The sequence below is a fragment of the Aulostomus chinensis genome, chromosome 3, assembly GCF_037954235.1.
Source record: "Aulostomus chinensis isolate RoL2024-O1b breed Wild chromosome 3, RoL_Achi_v1.0, whole genome shotgun sequence".
In the NCBI taxonomy this organism is placed as follows: domain Eukaryota; kingdom Metazoa; phylum Chordata; class Actinopteri; order Syngnathiformes; family Aulostomidae; genus Aulostomus; species Aulostomus chinensis.
The window spans coordinates 5773381-5790436 of NC_141322.1; the positions used below are offsets into that span (position 1 = coordinate 5773381).

Genomic DNA, 17056 nt, shown 5'->3' on the forward strand with positions numbered 1-17056 from the left:
TTAGTAGTTGATTACAATACGGTTTACACAAAATATTTAAATACACTATGGGCTCAATTTTGGATAAATACATAATCTGGGAAGATCATTTGTGGAGGACACTAAACAGATGCAGTCAGGAAGTGTGGCATTAACTGAGCAACACAACCTGGTCAGAGCCTACATGGGTGGACCATGTGGGTCAATGCTGACAATTTCTGGTAGGGGTGATCTGTGTGTGTATCATGAGATTTGAACACCTGCAGCCACCCCCAGGCTGCTCAGGACATAAAAGGCTTTGCCACTTTTAGTCCAGTAGTCAGCTGCTGACGCTGTAGTAGCCAATGAAGAACTCCTACAACTGCTGCATGGACAGTCCCCCAGAGACATATGCTTTATTAGTGCTGATCCTCTGGTCCACTCCAAAAATGTGGGAGGAGACAGGTTCAATAAGTTTTACAGTTTTGAAGAAAAACAGAGTAACTGGGATACATTTTATGAAAGTTGCAATGATACAAATGATTTATTATGAACATTAAAATTTAAAAAAGTTGCTGTAGTGCCACCCTCAGGACTACTGGTCGACAAAATGAGTTGAGTAAGTTTGACAATGGGCAAAACCTCCACGCCAAGTTTGATTCATTGTCAGGAATGGGACCATGGATTTCTTCGGGAGAAGAAATACAGGACTAAAATAAAAATCCAGAATATATGAATTTGCAAATCTTTTCATATCTGAAGTTTAACCCCTCCTTCTTCACTATGAAGTTCATTACAAGTCTTTGAACTTTGTTCATTGGACATTTAACATTTCCACACCATAAATGCATATACTGATGAATGGACCAGGATTGGTTTCCATATTTGTGATGTCACAAATCATGCTTACAAATTTTTGGCAGGAGGGGGACTTTAAAGAGAAAAGCATCCACACACCGTGCAGCAAGTTCAGCAAGGTGCCGGTACCAAAGTAAAACATGTAAAAAGTGATAAAGCTGCCGCACTCTCAATCTCTAGATGCTAAAGTTTTAATGTAGGGACGACATTTCAGGCTCAGCCTTTGTTGTTACAAGTCCTGACAACAAGTGATCACAAACACACCTACATAGTGCAGCAGGTACAATTTACAAGTGACACACCTGGGGTAGATGACAACTGACACGTCATTAAGATTGTGAACAGAAGAAATCTTTTTTTTCTTTTTAAAAGATATGAAATACAATCACGTAATACATTACAGAGTGGGGATATTAAACAGTACAATTTCTTCTCGGTGAACATTAAAGTGTAACAATAAAGAAACAGTCAATGTCTCATCCAAGCAGGTATGGGAGGAGCAGCCCCGAGTGGGTGACAGGGTGGACCATAACCAATCAGATTTATCATACAAAAGCTATACACATTAAATACAATCGATTTCCACAAATACAGAGCTAAAATAAAGCTAAAATATCACACCAGGAAGGCCGTCATGAGCAGCTCGACCTGGTCCAACTAGGTGAGGATCTCTAAATAGAAAGTCACAGACAGTCACAGAAAATGCTTTAGTTCAAATTCACCAGTAAGACCGTAGGGAACCAAAGTGTGTGGAAAATGAATGAATGTGTCAAAGTTGCCCACCTCTGCAGCCCCCCTGGACCCAAAACAGGAGAAGTGGTTGATGACGGACAGATAGAAATTCACCACATTTGCAATCAAAATTGGTGGATCTGGGGGCTGAATCTGGGGAGACTGTGTCTAAAATTGTCTTAACCACATCCAAATATCAATACATGTTGAACAATTTATCTTTCATAAAAGCTCGTTAAACAACATGATCAACCCCAGAGTCATCCTGCTTATTTGTAACAGATTGAAGAGTTGGCATGAGCATGCCAGTTTGTGTGACATCAGGAGAGGCAGGTTGGCCTCTCCTGGACATGTGGCCTGAAGAAACACTGCAGCTCCATGAATTTCCAGGGCATCCTTTCCTCTGCTGTTGATCCCCTTTGCTTGTTTGTTTGTTTGTTCGTAAGATTTTTGAAGCTCACTTCTTCCTGTGATTGTCCCTGAAGTTCCTCCATCTTATCTTGACATCCTTAGCTACATGTACTTCATAAAATGAAAGCCCAATCAGCCTAATCTGGATCTCCAATAAAAACTGAGACTGTGCTTTCAAATTCAAACTAAAGATTATCTTCATAGAAAATAAGAGGGACATGATTACATAGGCTATGTCATGTGTTAGGTTTTGTCAGTATCGGAGTGAAGATCGAGCAACCCTGCAGTAGCTAGATGGCCACTCTACCTCCAAGCCATGCTGCCCTGTAACTTACACATAAAACATAAAGTTCAAAAGCAATGTTTTCCACAACTTAAGCCAAAAGCACACCGATATGCTCATCTATTAACATTACTCTGAAACAGTGACTTTAGTCTCTACCAGTTAATTAATGATGAAGTTTATTATTGTAATGAGTTTTTCAAGTACGACTGACTGGCTATTTTGAACATCAGCTCATAGTATCACATTTAAACACAGTTAGGTTTTTGTTGTGTGTGTATTTTATGTCAATTCTGTGCTTCTTTTATTAATGTCCTCTCTATAACAACCCCCCCCCCCCCCAACCCCACCTCTTTTGGTGCGGCCCTGTACGAGCCGCCTGGGGCAGCTCATATTTCTATCTCACCGCCGCCATTTTGCTTTCGTCCAAGCTGAGACAGGCGACGAACTGGGGACGGAGTCTGTACCACGTTGATAAAAGTCTGAAATCATTTAATGACTGAAACTGGTAATTGACCCCGTGTATTTGGCTTAACATATTTAACTATTATACCGTATCGTAAATATACGAAAGCGATTACGACAGTGATTAACAGCACTCCAGCTATGTTAAATTGTAGCTCATGCTAACATAAAGGTCGCGACATACGGTGTGCGTAGGCCTCTGCTGTTTAGCATGGGCCTAAATAGAACCATAAACAGCTCGACCTAGGTGTGTTATAACATTAGCCATCTTGTATTGTGACAAAAGTAACTAGCAAAGATCAAAGGAATTACAGGTTTCTCGGTTATTTACTTGCGTTTCCTTCAATCTTGTGTGTGCCGATCTCTGTAAGATACGGTAAAACGTTGTCTTTTCACCAGTGCTGGGAATCGCACGTTACGTTAGTTCATTCCAACTAGTTTTTGGGCCACTTGTTATTCAACAGTAAGTATGTGATTTTCTTAACTGCCTTCGTTTTCAGTGTCTATGTTGCTTCATGTCTTGTTAAGAAATGTCAAAGCTGTTTGGTTCACCTAGATGTGTCTGCTACTTTGCTAGCAATTACTATTGCACGAATTGCACTGTTGTGGAGAAAAGAGAATTTTGTGCTTGAGAGGTAACGAGAGCTGGCTACTTTTATGAATAGTAATTTTTTTATCGAGTCATTTCACTTGAAACTTATATCATTTGGTTATTTTAAAGAATAATTGTCTTCCTCCTGAAAATGGAAGCCAAAGTTGTTGTTCATCAGTGTGGAGATAGGGCCTCTATGAGAACAAGAGTACAGCAACCCAGATCTGGATGCCTGGAAGTATATTATGGATTTGTTACTTGAAAAAACGCGTACTGGCATGGGTTGATAGTGCAGTGCAGTGCAGTGCAGTTTAGTGTAGTGACAGGGATGTTGTTTACTGATTATTACTGTTTATTATTGGTAGCACACCTGACTCATTATGTTGTACCTGCCATGTGGAAATGTCCAACTCTGTCCAACATTTTTATATTTGTGTGCAACTTTATGCCTGTTAATAACCCTTTTCAGTTCCCCCGGGAGTGTTTTTGACTGATTTGTAGGTTTAAACCTGTCCTCTCGGCCCTTTGTGTGGATCCCTGGATATGGATAGCTTATTGAGAATACATGGGGAGAAGACTTTTTTTCTCTCCTCCCATTGGTAATCAACAGCTGAAAATATCTAGAAGCCTGAATATCCTGGCTTTTTTTTCCTACCGTGTCATCACCCAAATGCCAAGCGTGTGAAACACAAACAAGTCCAAGAAGAAGAAGTTTTTTTTTTCTCCACCCATCAGTCTGCACTCCTGCAACCCTTTTGCCACATGAGTTTAGGCATTTTTGGAGCATTTTTTTTTCTTTTCTGGCAATCCATGTCCCTTCATTTCTTTCTTTCATTAGTTAGTTGCACCAGTTAATTGGAAAAAAAATTGGAAAAGGACTCTATTTCATCCACCATCAGTAATGTTTAGCAGTCTGGCGGAGATAAAGGTGTCACAAAGAGTCTGTCAAGGGATGTCGTAGGAAGACAAGTGCTCTGGGCGACCCACCCCTCTTTTCCTCTTATCTCACGGATCAAGTCTTCCTTCAGGACTCCATACTGTCACGGATACACCCCACCAGCAGCCTGCACAAGAGGGAGCGAGTTTTGACAGCAACCTCAGGTGAAGATGATACTCGCTAACAACTCCAAAATAGTCTTGTGTAATCAAATAATTATGTGCGAAGACCCCCTTAATTGATTTAGTCATTTCTCATCAGACAGAGTTTGCTGTAACATTCTGAAGTATAGTCTCTGCGCTGAATAATTTAATACACGAGGACTGTCCATATTTCAATAACAACCTTATTGATCATTACAACAGTTTGGCCCGTTGTGTATTTCATTGCTTTCTTAAATTACCAGCCTCCCGCTCTCTCTTACCCTCTTATCATCATTATGTCAACTTTAGAAATTACTTTGATGATTTAATTCTTAGCGTGGCCAAACTGTAGGTCTGTGGTGATATTGAGAAAACGGGTAACTGTTATGTCGCTCTTGTTACAAAAACACAAAACAAAGTCTGCACCAGCTAAGAAAGGAAGTGTATACTCACTGACACGCCACACACAACACTGGGTCTCTCATTGGTGGACTGCTGTGAGTACTGTAAATTCCAGAAGGGGGAGACAAAAGTGATGCAGCATAGCTCCATTTCCCTTAAGGATCAAAGCTGTACAATTTGGAGTATGTCATATGTCCCTGTGAAAATTATATAGGTATGAATAAACTTTTATGAGCCTCTTGCTTTAAGCTTTATTTGTGCAAGTTAGTTATCAACTGTACAGTAACAGACTATAAATGGTAAACAATTTTGGTATCATTTTGTGCTCTTGTGTTATCAGGGAGAGTCTTGTCGGCCCTGAAAAGAACCAGCTGCTGGATTTAAAGGTCCTAACCTCCGTACTGCTGCCAATCAAGACAAATACCAGCCTTACCATGACCAACCATGGAGATGACTGCTACTTCTATTACTATTCTACGTGCACTAAAGTAAATATCATCTGTATACGTAGCTCACGTGTTCTGTGCAGGCCAGGAACCAGTCTGAAAGTGAGTGTTGTCCAGAAGAAAGGATCTGATTATCTCTCTTGTACCCTGTAGGGAGACGCCTGCCCTTTCAGACACTGTGAAGCAGCCATGGGCAATGAGACCGTCTGTAACCTCTGGCAAGAGGGACGTTGCTTCCGTACTGTCTGCAAATTTCGGCACATGGAGATCAAGGTAAGCAGAATGTAAAACAAGCAAAACTAGGCAAGATGTTGGTTTCTGATTTTGATCTCAGAACAATGACCTGCTGACTCACACAAGCACGCTCCTACCAAATTTCGAGGCTAGCTTTGGTTCCTTAACTGAAGAAAGCTCAGAACATTTCCTTCAAGCTTTGCCCACTCGAGGCTGCATGTGTCTTGAATGGCCATTACAGAAGGATAGAGAATTTCTCCCTGCAAACCTAGACAGGGGCTCCTTTCCTGTCTCGCATTTGTTGGGAGGAACACAAACACTTTGCTTCTTGTTTATTTGAATCTCCACAGAATATGGCTAAGTGATGGAATTATAATCTCAGAATAACTTCTCCTAAAAATGAATATAAAACATGGAGAGAATAGAGTTACAGCCATGCAATGTTAGGCAGACACATAGAAAAGTAGAGGCAACATAAGCACACATACTCATGTGTGCTTATACTCATAAAGACAGTGTTACTTTGTCCCAAAGGCTCCAAGTGTTGGTGAGATGAGAGGTAACACTTCAACAAACTGTTGTTGAGTCGGAGTCATTCTTTAATCTTGCAAGAGAGAAAATGTTCAGCCCACAACAAGTCATGTACAGAAGTCTGCTGAGGACCGAGTCACTTGAAATTTTATACAGTCGTTGCCTTATAACCTATAACCTTTTAAGGTTATAAAAATGAAAAGGCTGCTGTCATATGGAAACAGGAAATCGAAGTTGAACTATTGTCAGGGGTCACACCTGCTAGATACGATCATTTAAAAAAGAAAAAAATAGCACTTATCACCTGAGTGCAGAAACAGGAAGTCTTGTACACGAAGTTTATCAGCCTTATCACTGTCTTGAACTTAAGGCCACTTAACCACAGAATTCAAACAGAGTGCCAACAAGAAAAACAATGTTATAAAAAAAAAAGAAATCTATAGCAAATTCACATGATTTGGCTGCTTCACAGTGCACAGCACTACTGCAGGAGAAGAATCATTGTAAGAAAAAGAAAAGAAAGAGAAAAACAATCCTCTAATCGATAAACTTGTTTGATAGTGTCATTGAAAACAGACACCGCCACCAGCTCAAAAGAAAACTCAGATACATTTTCAGTGGAAAAAGAGCTAATCCTGATTATGTTGTCACAAACGATACTCATAAATGTTACTATTTTTTTATCTCTCTCTTTTCTTTATTTCTCTCCTGTGTGTGTGTGTGTGTGTGTGTGTGTGTGTGTGTGTGTGTGTGTGTGTGTGTATATCATTGCATTTATAATTATTTTAAGTACATTTATGCGACAAAATAATTGGGAATAGCTCTTTGTCCATTTAACCAAGAAGTGAAGCATTTGTAATTGAGGAAGCCTAAATCTGGTTTTAGAGTGCAGTGGGGACATGAAAACAGCAGGTGAAAATGACTCTTTCTCAACCATGAAGTCATTTAGGCTGCAGAGGTTAAAATTTTGTGTCATATAACAGATGTTGTGAGTGAAAGCAAAAACACAGAAATTGTTATTCATCTAAGTTATGGATGCTGAGAGACCCTGTATTCCCTGCTGTTAAATATTTCAGGATATATTTTATGGACACAAATTTTATGGAAATTTGAGCAGCCAATCCCTTTCATGTATGTTGTTACATGTGGATCTCTTTCTTCAAAACAGAAAAATCGGAAGGTGATCCAGTGCTACTGGGAGAACCAACCAGCCGGCTGCCAGAAGCCACACTGTGCCTTTTTTCATGAAAAGCCCCGTTATATTGAGGGCATCTTTGTCCCACCGGATAAAAGTGAGTGGACCAAAAGCAGACACATTTAAGAGAACGTAAATTAATGGTTTATGGCCATTTCACATCCATCTGTGGAAATGCAGTCAAGGCCATTCACGTAATTCTTCCAGGTCAAAGGAAAAATGAGGAACAGCCACAGGAAGAGCCAGCTCCCCTGCCCGCCACACCTCTCCCCACTGCGGCCAACCCCCAGCTGAGGGGTGTCAAGACAGAGAGCCAGGAGCCAGTACCAAGCCCCACCCATCCACCAGTTGTGATTAACCCTGCTGATGATGATGAGGATGAAGATGGTGAGCGGGATTGGATATCAAAATTACAGAATCTAGCACTGACATTTCTGCCTCACGTGTCCAGTTCTCTTTACCATGGTCTCTGTTTCCAGATCAGTATTCAGAGGAGGGTGAGGATGGAAGGGGTGGTCCCCCCCCTAGAAAGCTACCCAAATCTGGTGAGATTGGTGTCATTAAAAGCTGTCACCCTCCCCATTCTTACAGGACCTTTTTGGAAAGGCTGTGTTTTAGTTCATTTTAACGGGATGATGTGTTTCGACAGATGACTCCCTGAACTTTGGAGTAAGCACCCTGGAGGAAATCCGGCTGAGAAAGGCTCTGAAAGCTAGCATGAAGAGAGCTGAATATCCCATGCAGAGCGCTGATACTACTGACAACGGAGAGAAGGAGAACATTCAGTCATTTTTTCAATCGGCTACTTACATGGCTAGAGATGGTAAATATCAGTAATTTTCAAAACAAAAGCCAAGCCTAAAGAGCATTTTACTGTGGTTATTGTTAAGAGGTCAAAATGGTTATGTCATCCTAGAATTCGCTGATGGAGGCCACTGGGCTGAAAAGTGTTGTAGTTTTTCCTACTTTACTAACCAACACAGAGTCTGGCTCTGGGTTTTGCATTTTTTCCTTTATATTCTTATGCTCACCTTCAGCAACTTGAGAACACACTGATGTGACTTGCACTAAGCATGCCACTAATTTGTCCTTTTGTTAGCATGCTCTGATTGTCAGTTTCACACACAGCCCTGCATAGATCCCAGAGTTTACTTGTTCGCTAAATTTACATTTTACTTTGATCTTGATATATTCTGGAGTTTGATTTTGAAGAATTGTGTTAATTTAGGAATCAGCCAGTTATTTTATGTTCACCAAGTGATTGATCTATGATTTATATGCCCGCCCCCCCACACACACACTATCAATGTTCACTGCCACATATTAATTTTCTTTTTTTTAAGCTACTTGAAATAGGTCAGGTACAATTTAATTGTAACGCTGGCTAATAAACTCTCCACGAGCGCTAGAGCAGAAATACGCTTTGATTTTTTTTTTCTTTTTTCATACAAACAGATGGTAAAGAACATTGTGTTTCTTTTGATACAGCTCCACGTGTCTTTGAAGAAACCGGGAGATCACGAGGCAGTGTGGCTGACAGGCTTGGAAGAAAGATGCCTGATACAAGTAAATTTGAACTTTTGTTACATTTCAACATTAATTCACCTGAGCTCATCTAGAGATTTCAAATAGCAGTGCTATGAAGAGGCTCATGCCCTCTGTCTGCTTCAGATGTTAACAGCGTAGGAGGCGTCACACTGAAAAGAAGTATTACTGAGCGTTTGGGGACGTTTGTGGATGGGGAAGAATCTCTCATGCCTCCCAAGAAAGGTGAGTACTGTGACATCAGCACCTCTGAAGTATTTACTGGACACAACCTGCTACCATGTAATGGTGTTCATTGAGATGTTTATTTGATGAGGCTCGTAAGATCTGTTGGAATGAATAACATGACTAAACCTTTTTCTTTTCGTCAGTTTTGAAGCCTATTAAAGACAGGCTTGGATTGCCTCCTGACCCTGTTGCAGCTACTCAAACAGGTAGTTACTGAGATCATCTGTTTATTCTGAAAGAAATCTGTATTACATGTGTTGATTTATTCATAGATCATTGCTCTTTTGTTCCAGGAGCTGAGACCAGCACAGGGGCAAATAAAACAAGTGATCAGATTCGCATCAAAACGCTGGAGGAGATCAGACTAGAAAAAGCAGCCAAGTCCAAGTCCAAGTCCCTGAGCCCTTCACATGAGGCTTCAGAAACCTCCATAAACAAAACCATCCCTGCCAAAACCATCCCCACCAAAACTACCAAGAGTTTAAGGAGAGCCATTGCCATCCAGGATCACTCCATCCGAACATGCGCGAAGATCCTCCACACCAATAGGAAAAGACAGGATGAGCAACAGGAGCAGAACGGCAGCCCTAAGAAGGCTGGGGTGACTGCAGAGGGTACTGGCTCAGGGTCTGATCCTGAAGCCTCGAAAGGAGGAGAGGTTCGAGTAAAGACCCTGGAGGAGATCCGCAGGGAGAAGGCAGCGAGGAATCAGGCTCAGCAGGTCCTGGAGGCCGAAAGCAAGAAGCACCCTAATACTGACGAGAAAGCTGTGAAGAAGCCTCGTCTACTACGCATGAAGAAACAGCCTTCTCAGAGTAAGACGGCATTTATTTCTTCAGAGAATGTTGAGGGAAGAAGTGCGTTCAAGATGGTTTGCACTGCTGTGAATGTCAATTACATTTTGAATGTGTTTAACCTCACCTTCCCTACCAGGGGCGGGAATATCTCTGCACCTTCTGATTAGGGCTTGGCAGTATATGTGGTAGACAGTAGAAATGATAGAATTTAGGTCTATGGTAGAGACTTGCGCTCTACTGTCCTATTGTCAATGATTTCATCACACCCGCCTCAAAATGGCTGCAAGCACAGAGACAGCGGAGCAGGGGGAGCTGGTCAGAAAAAATGGTTCTACGTCCTTAAGTTGGACGTTGTTCCGATTTTAAAAATCGGATGTTGAACAGAAAACAATACTTTGCAAGACGTGCCGAGTAACGGTGACAGCAAACAGAGGTAATACGAGCAGTTTATTTTACCATCTGTTTTGCAATGTAGAAAAGATTCTTTTGTACTTCGAAGTTATTTGTGTTCATTTGCATTATTTTGCACCATAAAGTGCTGGTTTTTAATTTTGAGTTTTAAGTTCTGCTTATTTCATAATAAATGCTCTAAAAATTACATTATATCTTTGCTTTTTATTATAATTTTTACAATGAAATTTATACTGTGATATATACCGTTGCCGTGAAGGATTTGATTTACACCGTGATGTGAATTTTAGGTCATACCACCCAGCCCTACTAATGATTTGATTATGATTCTGAAGTAGCATTGTTAGACCTGGAGGGTATACAGGTTCACTTTTCACTAAATAAATCACTCTGGTTTGACTTCTTGGCTACTTAAGGACATGTTATAATTTATTCATCACTTTCACTGACCCGTCGCTCCGTGAACAGGTTGACATATCTGTCAGGAAGATGCTTTGCCAGGTCAGACTTGGTTGCACTTATGGACTGAACTTGATTTTTGTCAATGAAGTGGAATCATGCTGTGTTTTACTCCATGCTTTTTCATTAGTTGGCATGAATGGTCAGCGACTGTATGTCATTCTGCCATCATGAAAACTGCAGTGGGGAGAGTTAAACCAGGGCGCTGCTCTTAACACACACACACACACACACACACACACACACACAGAGCCCACCGTCACATTCTTTTGGTTTGGATTTTAAGATGATCAATTTTCAGCATTGAGAAATCTGTCAGAAATCTGAGGCATCAAAGGACTTCTTTAGACTGCAGGCCACTCTGTTTTGTTTCTCAAATCAGATCCATCCCACCCTTTCTGTCCACACTGTTGTGTCCAAATGATGAGATCAGATTTTTTGTTTCCTGACATCACCAGCCCATCTACAAGAACTTAAGTAAAAGAAGGCAACATTTACAGTGAAACTGATAACAGATGACACCTTTTCGCATCCTATTAGAGTTTGCAAACACTCATTTTTATCCAAAACCTACACCATTTGTATTGAATGTTTCTTGAACTCCCCAGATGACACTACAACAAAGAGTGGTGAAGCTAACAAGCCAGTGAGAGACCCTGCTGCTGCTGCTCCTGAGGTAAGGCCTGGACCATGTGCTGGATTGGTTCTGGTTGCTTATTCTCTTGACTGTAGCTGATGATAATTTGACTGTTTTTCTAGACTGGCACTGCTGCTGCTAAAAATGTCTTAGTCAAGACCTTTGAGGAGATCATGCAGGAGAAACGCCTTCGTAAGCAGGAACGGGCAGAGCAGGCTTCCTCCAGCAGCCAGGGACCAGAGCCTGGCTTTTCTTCACCTTCATCCAGCACTGTGGTCCCTAATCCTACTCCATCCACTCCAAGTCTCCCTATTCGCAAACTGATTCCCCTCAAATCAAAGGTCACTTCCCCCCAGAACAGCACTGCTGCTCCTCTCACGACAGCTGCTGCTGTCACAGCTGTAACCTCTGTTCCTGTGGTGCAGAGCTCCTCCCCTCAGCAGGTTGAGACTCACTCACAGACTCCCAGCAGCTCCAATGACTTTGCTGACAAAAACACAAAGAGCTCCACAGCAATGCCTCCAACAAAGCGGGCCAGAGGAGCTCCTCAGGGTTCAACTGCAGAAAGGCCACCTGCTGATAAAACACCACCCAGTCATACTAAAGGTACCTTAACTTATTCTACTTAGATACTTCACTTTGCAAACCTTGTTCATATCACACGTCACCATTTCATTTCAAAATGTTTGTTATGTCACCTTTTGGTTGTTCCCCCAATTTTAAATGTCTTTAAAAACATGAGCTTCAGGGTTTCCTAATTGGGGTAAGACATGTAGACCTACCTGATGGTTAGGCCCCTCACCTGGGCTTCAGACAGGCTTTATTTTAATGTCAACTTGTGTGACAAATCACCACAGGGCGGAAGGTTAACAAGGAAGATAAAACAGTTTTTGTCATGTTCATCAAGACTTTGATTCATTTTTCAGTGAGGCCCAAACTAAACGTGAAGCCATCTGTCATGAAGCCGGCAGTGCAAGTGAAGCCTGGCCAGAAGAGGAGGGGAGCGGGGCGTTCCGCTGTAGCTGCAGTCAAACCTCTGAACAGCACCTCTGCAGTGGTGGAGGAGCCACTGCAGGAGATGGCAAGCAGAGAGGCACAGGTAAGCTGGGCCAGCGCTGGTGATTTTACATTTCCTCTCCATCCATCTGCATCATTTGTAACAGACTTTTTCCAACATGTTTTTGATGTGAGACATGTCATGTCTGCTTTTCTATCTCACCTACCTCATTCATTGTCATAATGATCTGTTTCAAGTTGTATTTGTGTTCTTTTTGGTTCAGCAGTTTGATCTAAGGGTACCCAATAGATAGAAACCTGAGTTTGTCACGGCTTGTTTACACTTTCATCAAATAGCCCTAATAAGAGACTGGTTTACCCCACTATGAGTGTGGGTTGCAATATTAAATTTGAGTACACACATTTGGGCTTTTCATCTTCATATGTGTTTGATGTTTATGGTCCCTCTTTTATGATCAGCTTATAACCAAAGATTTTTATGGAACATTCAACTTGACTCGTGAAATTAAAAACACACACAGTCACATGTGTATTGATAAATTTTTTTGCTTCTAATGACCTTGGGTGACTTCTGCAGGTGTTCACATCCCAGAGTGCCGAGGTTCTGCTGATCTCTGCAGTCCCTCATAGTCCTAGCTCCAGCTCCAGCCCTCTGGGAGAGGAGCTCCAGACGGTCCCTGAGTGCACACAGAGTCCAAGGAAGGAAGCCTGTACCCTTCCTCAAAGGTAAAAATCCAAACAGAAATGTAAATTCATTCCAAATTGAAATTGGATTTAACAAAATTAGTCTCATGTATAATTCTTTGATCAGATTAATGTATTTCAGAGGATAATAGGTGGTTCTTTCCTAGTGGCTTTGTACTTGGATACACTATGAACTCAGATATTCCACCTCTTCAGTGAGGAGTGTAAAGATGCCCTCCAAGCTGGAAGACCGTCACTTTTCCCAAAAATTAAATTAGAAAGACTCACTTTGAGATTGAATGCATTCACATTTGTTGTTATAGTGACGTTTACCACGTGAGGTGCAGAACTTGAAATACTCCCACATGCTGCTTCTCGTATGTTTTGGTGCCGTGATTCTCTGCTCAGATTGTTCATTTTTATTGGCGCTGACATGAGAGTCTGATGCTTTCCTACAGTGAAAAGATGATGGATTCTTAACTGAAGTGTTGTTGCTTTTATTGCTTTATGTCCTACTGTGAGGAATGCTAGAACCTCCACACTGTATTTTCTTGTAGCAAAAACCATAAAATATGTTTACGATGAAAAAATATTGCTTGTAGTTACCAAAACAAAAAGTTTTCCTCCAGTGGGTTACTGCATGTAGTCACAGCTCTCATGTTTTGAAGCCTTACAAATTGTAATCTTTGCATCTGCATGGTCTTTGTCAGCATGCATAGATACACTGAAACTCCAGGTGGTGTCTCTCTTAGTGGAGAGGAATAAAAATGGAATGTAACAACATACATTAAAAAAAAAAACAGCTGTTGAGATAAATGAGACAATGAAAGTAAAAAGTTGTGCAAGTTGTTATTTGCTTCATACTAATCGAAGCCTCTCGGTGCATGTAGCCCGGTCCAGAAGACCCCTGCTCAGGCGAAGGCACGGCGGCAAAGTGTGGCTGCCGCCCGCACCATCTCCACCTCCAGCACCGCTGCTTCCACCTCAGCTGTGGATGACTTTGAGGAGCTGATCAATGAGTTCACCGATGACCGCCTGGAGGAAGACGTAGACCCCGGCATCGGAGAGGACGACCTGCTGCAGGAACTGTCAGACATGATTGACAGTTGAGGGCACAATCAAGGATACTAAACATCCCGTCCCAAAGTTTCACCAACAACTTTGTCTTGTGATTCTTTGTGTATTTTTACTCCTCTTTACCAGGGAGCATTTTTTTACATTTTAGATTTGGTTTCAAGGCTCATATGGTTTCGTTTTATTTTTCTTTTCATTTTACACTTCTCTCTCATTCACTCTCTCACTTCTTTTAAAAAAAAAAAATCCTGTTAAGTCATCATCTTTATACTTTCCAGGCCTGAAACAGACAAACTGACCAGTCTCAGTATGTTGAGCATTCCTGGAAGATGTGTAAGTGTTGGAAGTATACATGTGTGGTCTTAGAGAGAAGTTATATCTGTATACTGTGTATGCAAAGGGAAGAGCAAGTTGGAATCGTCATTATGAAAACTGCTGCACTTGATAGCTGGCCCCACCACCTACTTGTGGTTTTTGTTTTAAATTGTGATGACAGGACTGTTGGGGGCATTTCATGATTGTCACGGTGCCCCCGTCAAGATCCTGGGGAGGTTAATAATTGGCCAGTCTCAGAGATGTTTTTTCAATCACTATTATGTAGTTTGTCTTCTTTGCTCATTACACACACAAGCCTCCTGCCTGCGACTGTACTTCAGTCTTTTTTTTTTCTTGTTTGCCTGAAAAGTGTCGGTTTTATTTTTTTTTTATCCAGTACTTCTATTCAGTGGGCCTCACTTGAAACAACTAGTCTGGGACACCTCAGGGACTATTTCTGATGTTTGTATGTTCTTTATATAATCGGCGATTCAGTCTTTTTCTCCTTATTTTTAGCATTGTTATATCAATGTAGTAATGAGTAAAGATCACCGTGGTTATTGGTCTTAATATGTGTTCTCTCTGTCCCGGCCACTCTCCTCAAGCTTCCCAGCCCCTCTCCTAAAGCTTACTGTTCAAAGTGACTTGTACAAATTGCCATGTAAATAAAAATGCTCTAATTAATCAGTTGGGTCAGTAATTGACTCCAATATTTTTTGTGCAAGGAAACATTTGAGTAATAATTATGAGCACGCATTTCAAGCTGAAAGTAAACAGAGTTATTCCATGTAGGTCAATTATATTCTCTAAAAGGGAAATTACTTCAAATAAATGAATGAAGCAGCATGGTGGTGCAGTGGTCAGCACTGTTGCCTCACAGCAAGAAGGCTCCGAGTTTGAGCCCCGGCTGGAGCACAGCGTTTTTCTGTGTGAGTTTGCATGTTTTCCCTGTGCCTGCGTGGGTTCTCTCCGGTACTCCAGCTTCCTCCCACAGTCCAAAGACATGCAAATGGGGATGGGGCTGATTGATACTCTAAATTGACTGTAGGTGTGGCTGGGAGAGCCAATGGTTGTCTGTCTATATGTGTCGGCCCTGTGATGGATTGGCAACCCGTCTAGGGTGAACCCGCCTCTCACCCAAAGGCTGCTGTGATAAGCAGTAGAAAATGGACGGATGAATGTAGAAGCAATGGAGATGTTTAACAGCTCATGAACTGGCAACTTTAAGTGAGGGCTAATCAGCCTTAAATATGGCTCATCAAAGTAATTCTGGGTGAAAACACCAGTCAGATACGTATTCACACTAATCCTGTATTGACATTTGAATTAATGAATGAAGTACAGATGTATTCCCATACAAATAAATGAAGAGATCCTGGCGATAGTTTGACCACGTACTCAAGCAGCCGAGTGTCTAAGGGGTTGGAACTTCCTTACTAAAACGTGCCAAACCCCTTCATCTAGTTGTGAGCATGTATAGGGGCACAGCTATGGGTTGTGTGACAATGTCAGCATGCATTGGTCTGACATCTATCAGAATTCTTTTTTTACAATCAACATTTTGTTGGATTTGATATCAGTGATCAAGATTGAACAGCTGCATTGTAAGTGGCACCAAAGCAATGAAATGATGGATTATGCGTGTTAACGAAATACATCAATGAAAGCTTGCACTGAGAAGAGAAAAAGTAATTAAATGAGGTGATAAAGAAATCTGAAAGCGAAAAAGAATTCAGAATAATCCTACAGACCACCCAGTGCCCAGTATCACAGGAGGGATCATAGTCTAGTTTCAGATTCTCTCTAAGCATACGCCCTCTTGACAGCATCTCTTACTGGCAGCGTAAGATTCAGGCTTGAATAATTTAGAAAAGTGGTAAAATGAAACTAGTCCTTTCATAAATCCTAGAGAAACCCTTGAGCACAATCATTCATGTTGGCTCAGTAGATACATTCATGATCAGTGGTTCTGGAAACTATTAAAATGACCAGACTTTGGTATTAATCCAAAATCGGGTCAAGAGCATTTAATATCGGGGTCCTGTCATGAACCATACTGTAGGGTTTAACAGAGGCGCAGTACCTGTAATCGTAAGACAGCTGGGCATCCACCAGTGGTATAAATCATTATTGGTGGCACTTGTACACGCCAGTGACTCCGGAGTCCCCAGGCAATGAAGTCTCTTCATGAATGTTCATGAGAATTTTCTATTATAGTTGCTAATCCTGCAGTAAGGAAGAAGCCCAGGAGGGGGCGATGATACAGCTTTAGTCCAAACGAGACAGCCCGGACGCTGGATCTTTACTGGACTCGCTCAGTGGTGCTCAGTCTCACCCTCCACCTCCTTCAGATGCACACACACACAGATCATCATCCACTGCCGCATACTTCCCATGGAGGGTAACTCTGCCCTTCACTACTCTCCTCACCTTCCACCTACATTTCATCTTTTGCACCAGACTGTCATGATGCACAAGCATGTTGTAGCTGTGACGAAAGAGCAAAACAAAACGTTTGTAACACAGCTCAGCCTCCACCAATAACGTCAATTATATCCTTGGTCAAAGTCCTTTACTTGGACCTACTTTCAAATGTATTCATGTACAAAAAGCCCAATAACTTTTTCTGGTTGAACCAAAGGCTAAATCTGAATACTTGCCCTTGTTTTTGACCAAATGCATTACCAATGGCCAGTTATTCC

At 41.6% G+C, this 17056-nt stretch overlaps 1 protein-coding gene across 1 annotated transcript; it reads left to right on the plus strand.

Moving 5' to 3' along the window:
* The first annotated feature begins 2644 nt into the window (after positions 1 to 2644).
* Positions 2645 to 14744, plus strand: zc3h11a (zinc finger CCCH-type containing 11A). Its single transcript, XM_086198333.1, has 17 exons — positions 2645 to 2750; positions 4328 to 4400; positions 5122 to 5269; positions 5381 to 5500; positions 7161 to 7284; positions 7395 to 7574; positions 7667 to 7732; positions 7837 to 8010; positions 8676 to 8753; positions 8859 to 8957; positions 9104 to 9166; positions 9254 to 9775; positions 11236 to 11303; positions 11387 to 11870; positions 12191 to 12363; positions 12859 to 13007; positions 13856 to 14744. The coding sequence occupies exons 1-17, from the start codon at positions 2738 to 2740 to the stop codon at positions 14073 to 14075; spliced, it is 2754 nt and encodes a 917-aa protein (XP_086054459.1). The 5' UTR covers positions 2645 to 2737; the 3' UTR covers positions 14076 to 14744.
* The last annotated feature ends 2312 nt before the right edge of the window (positions 14745 to 17056 follow it).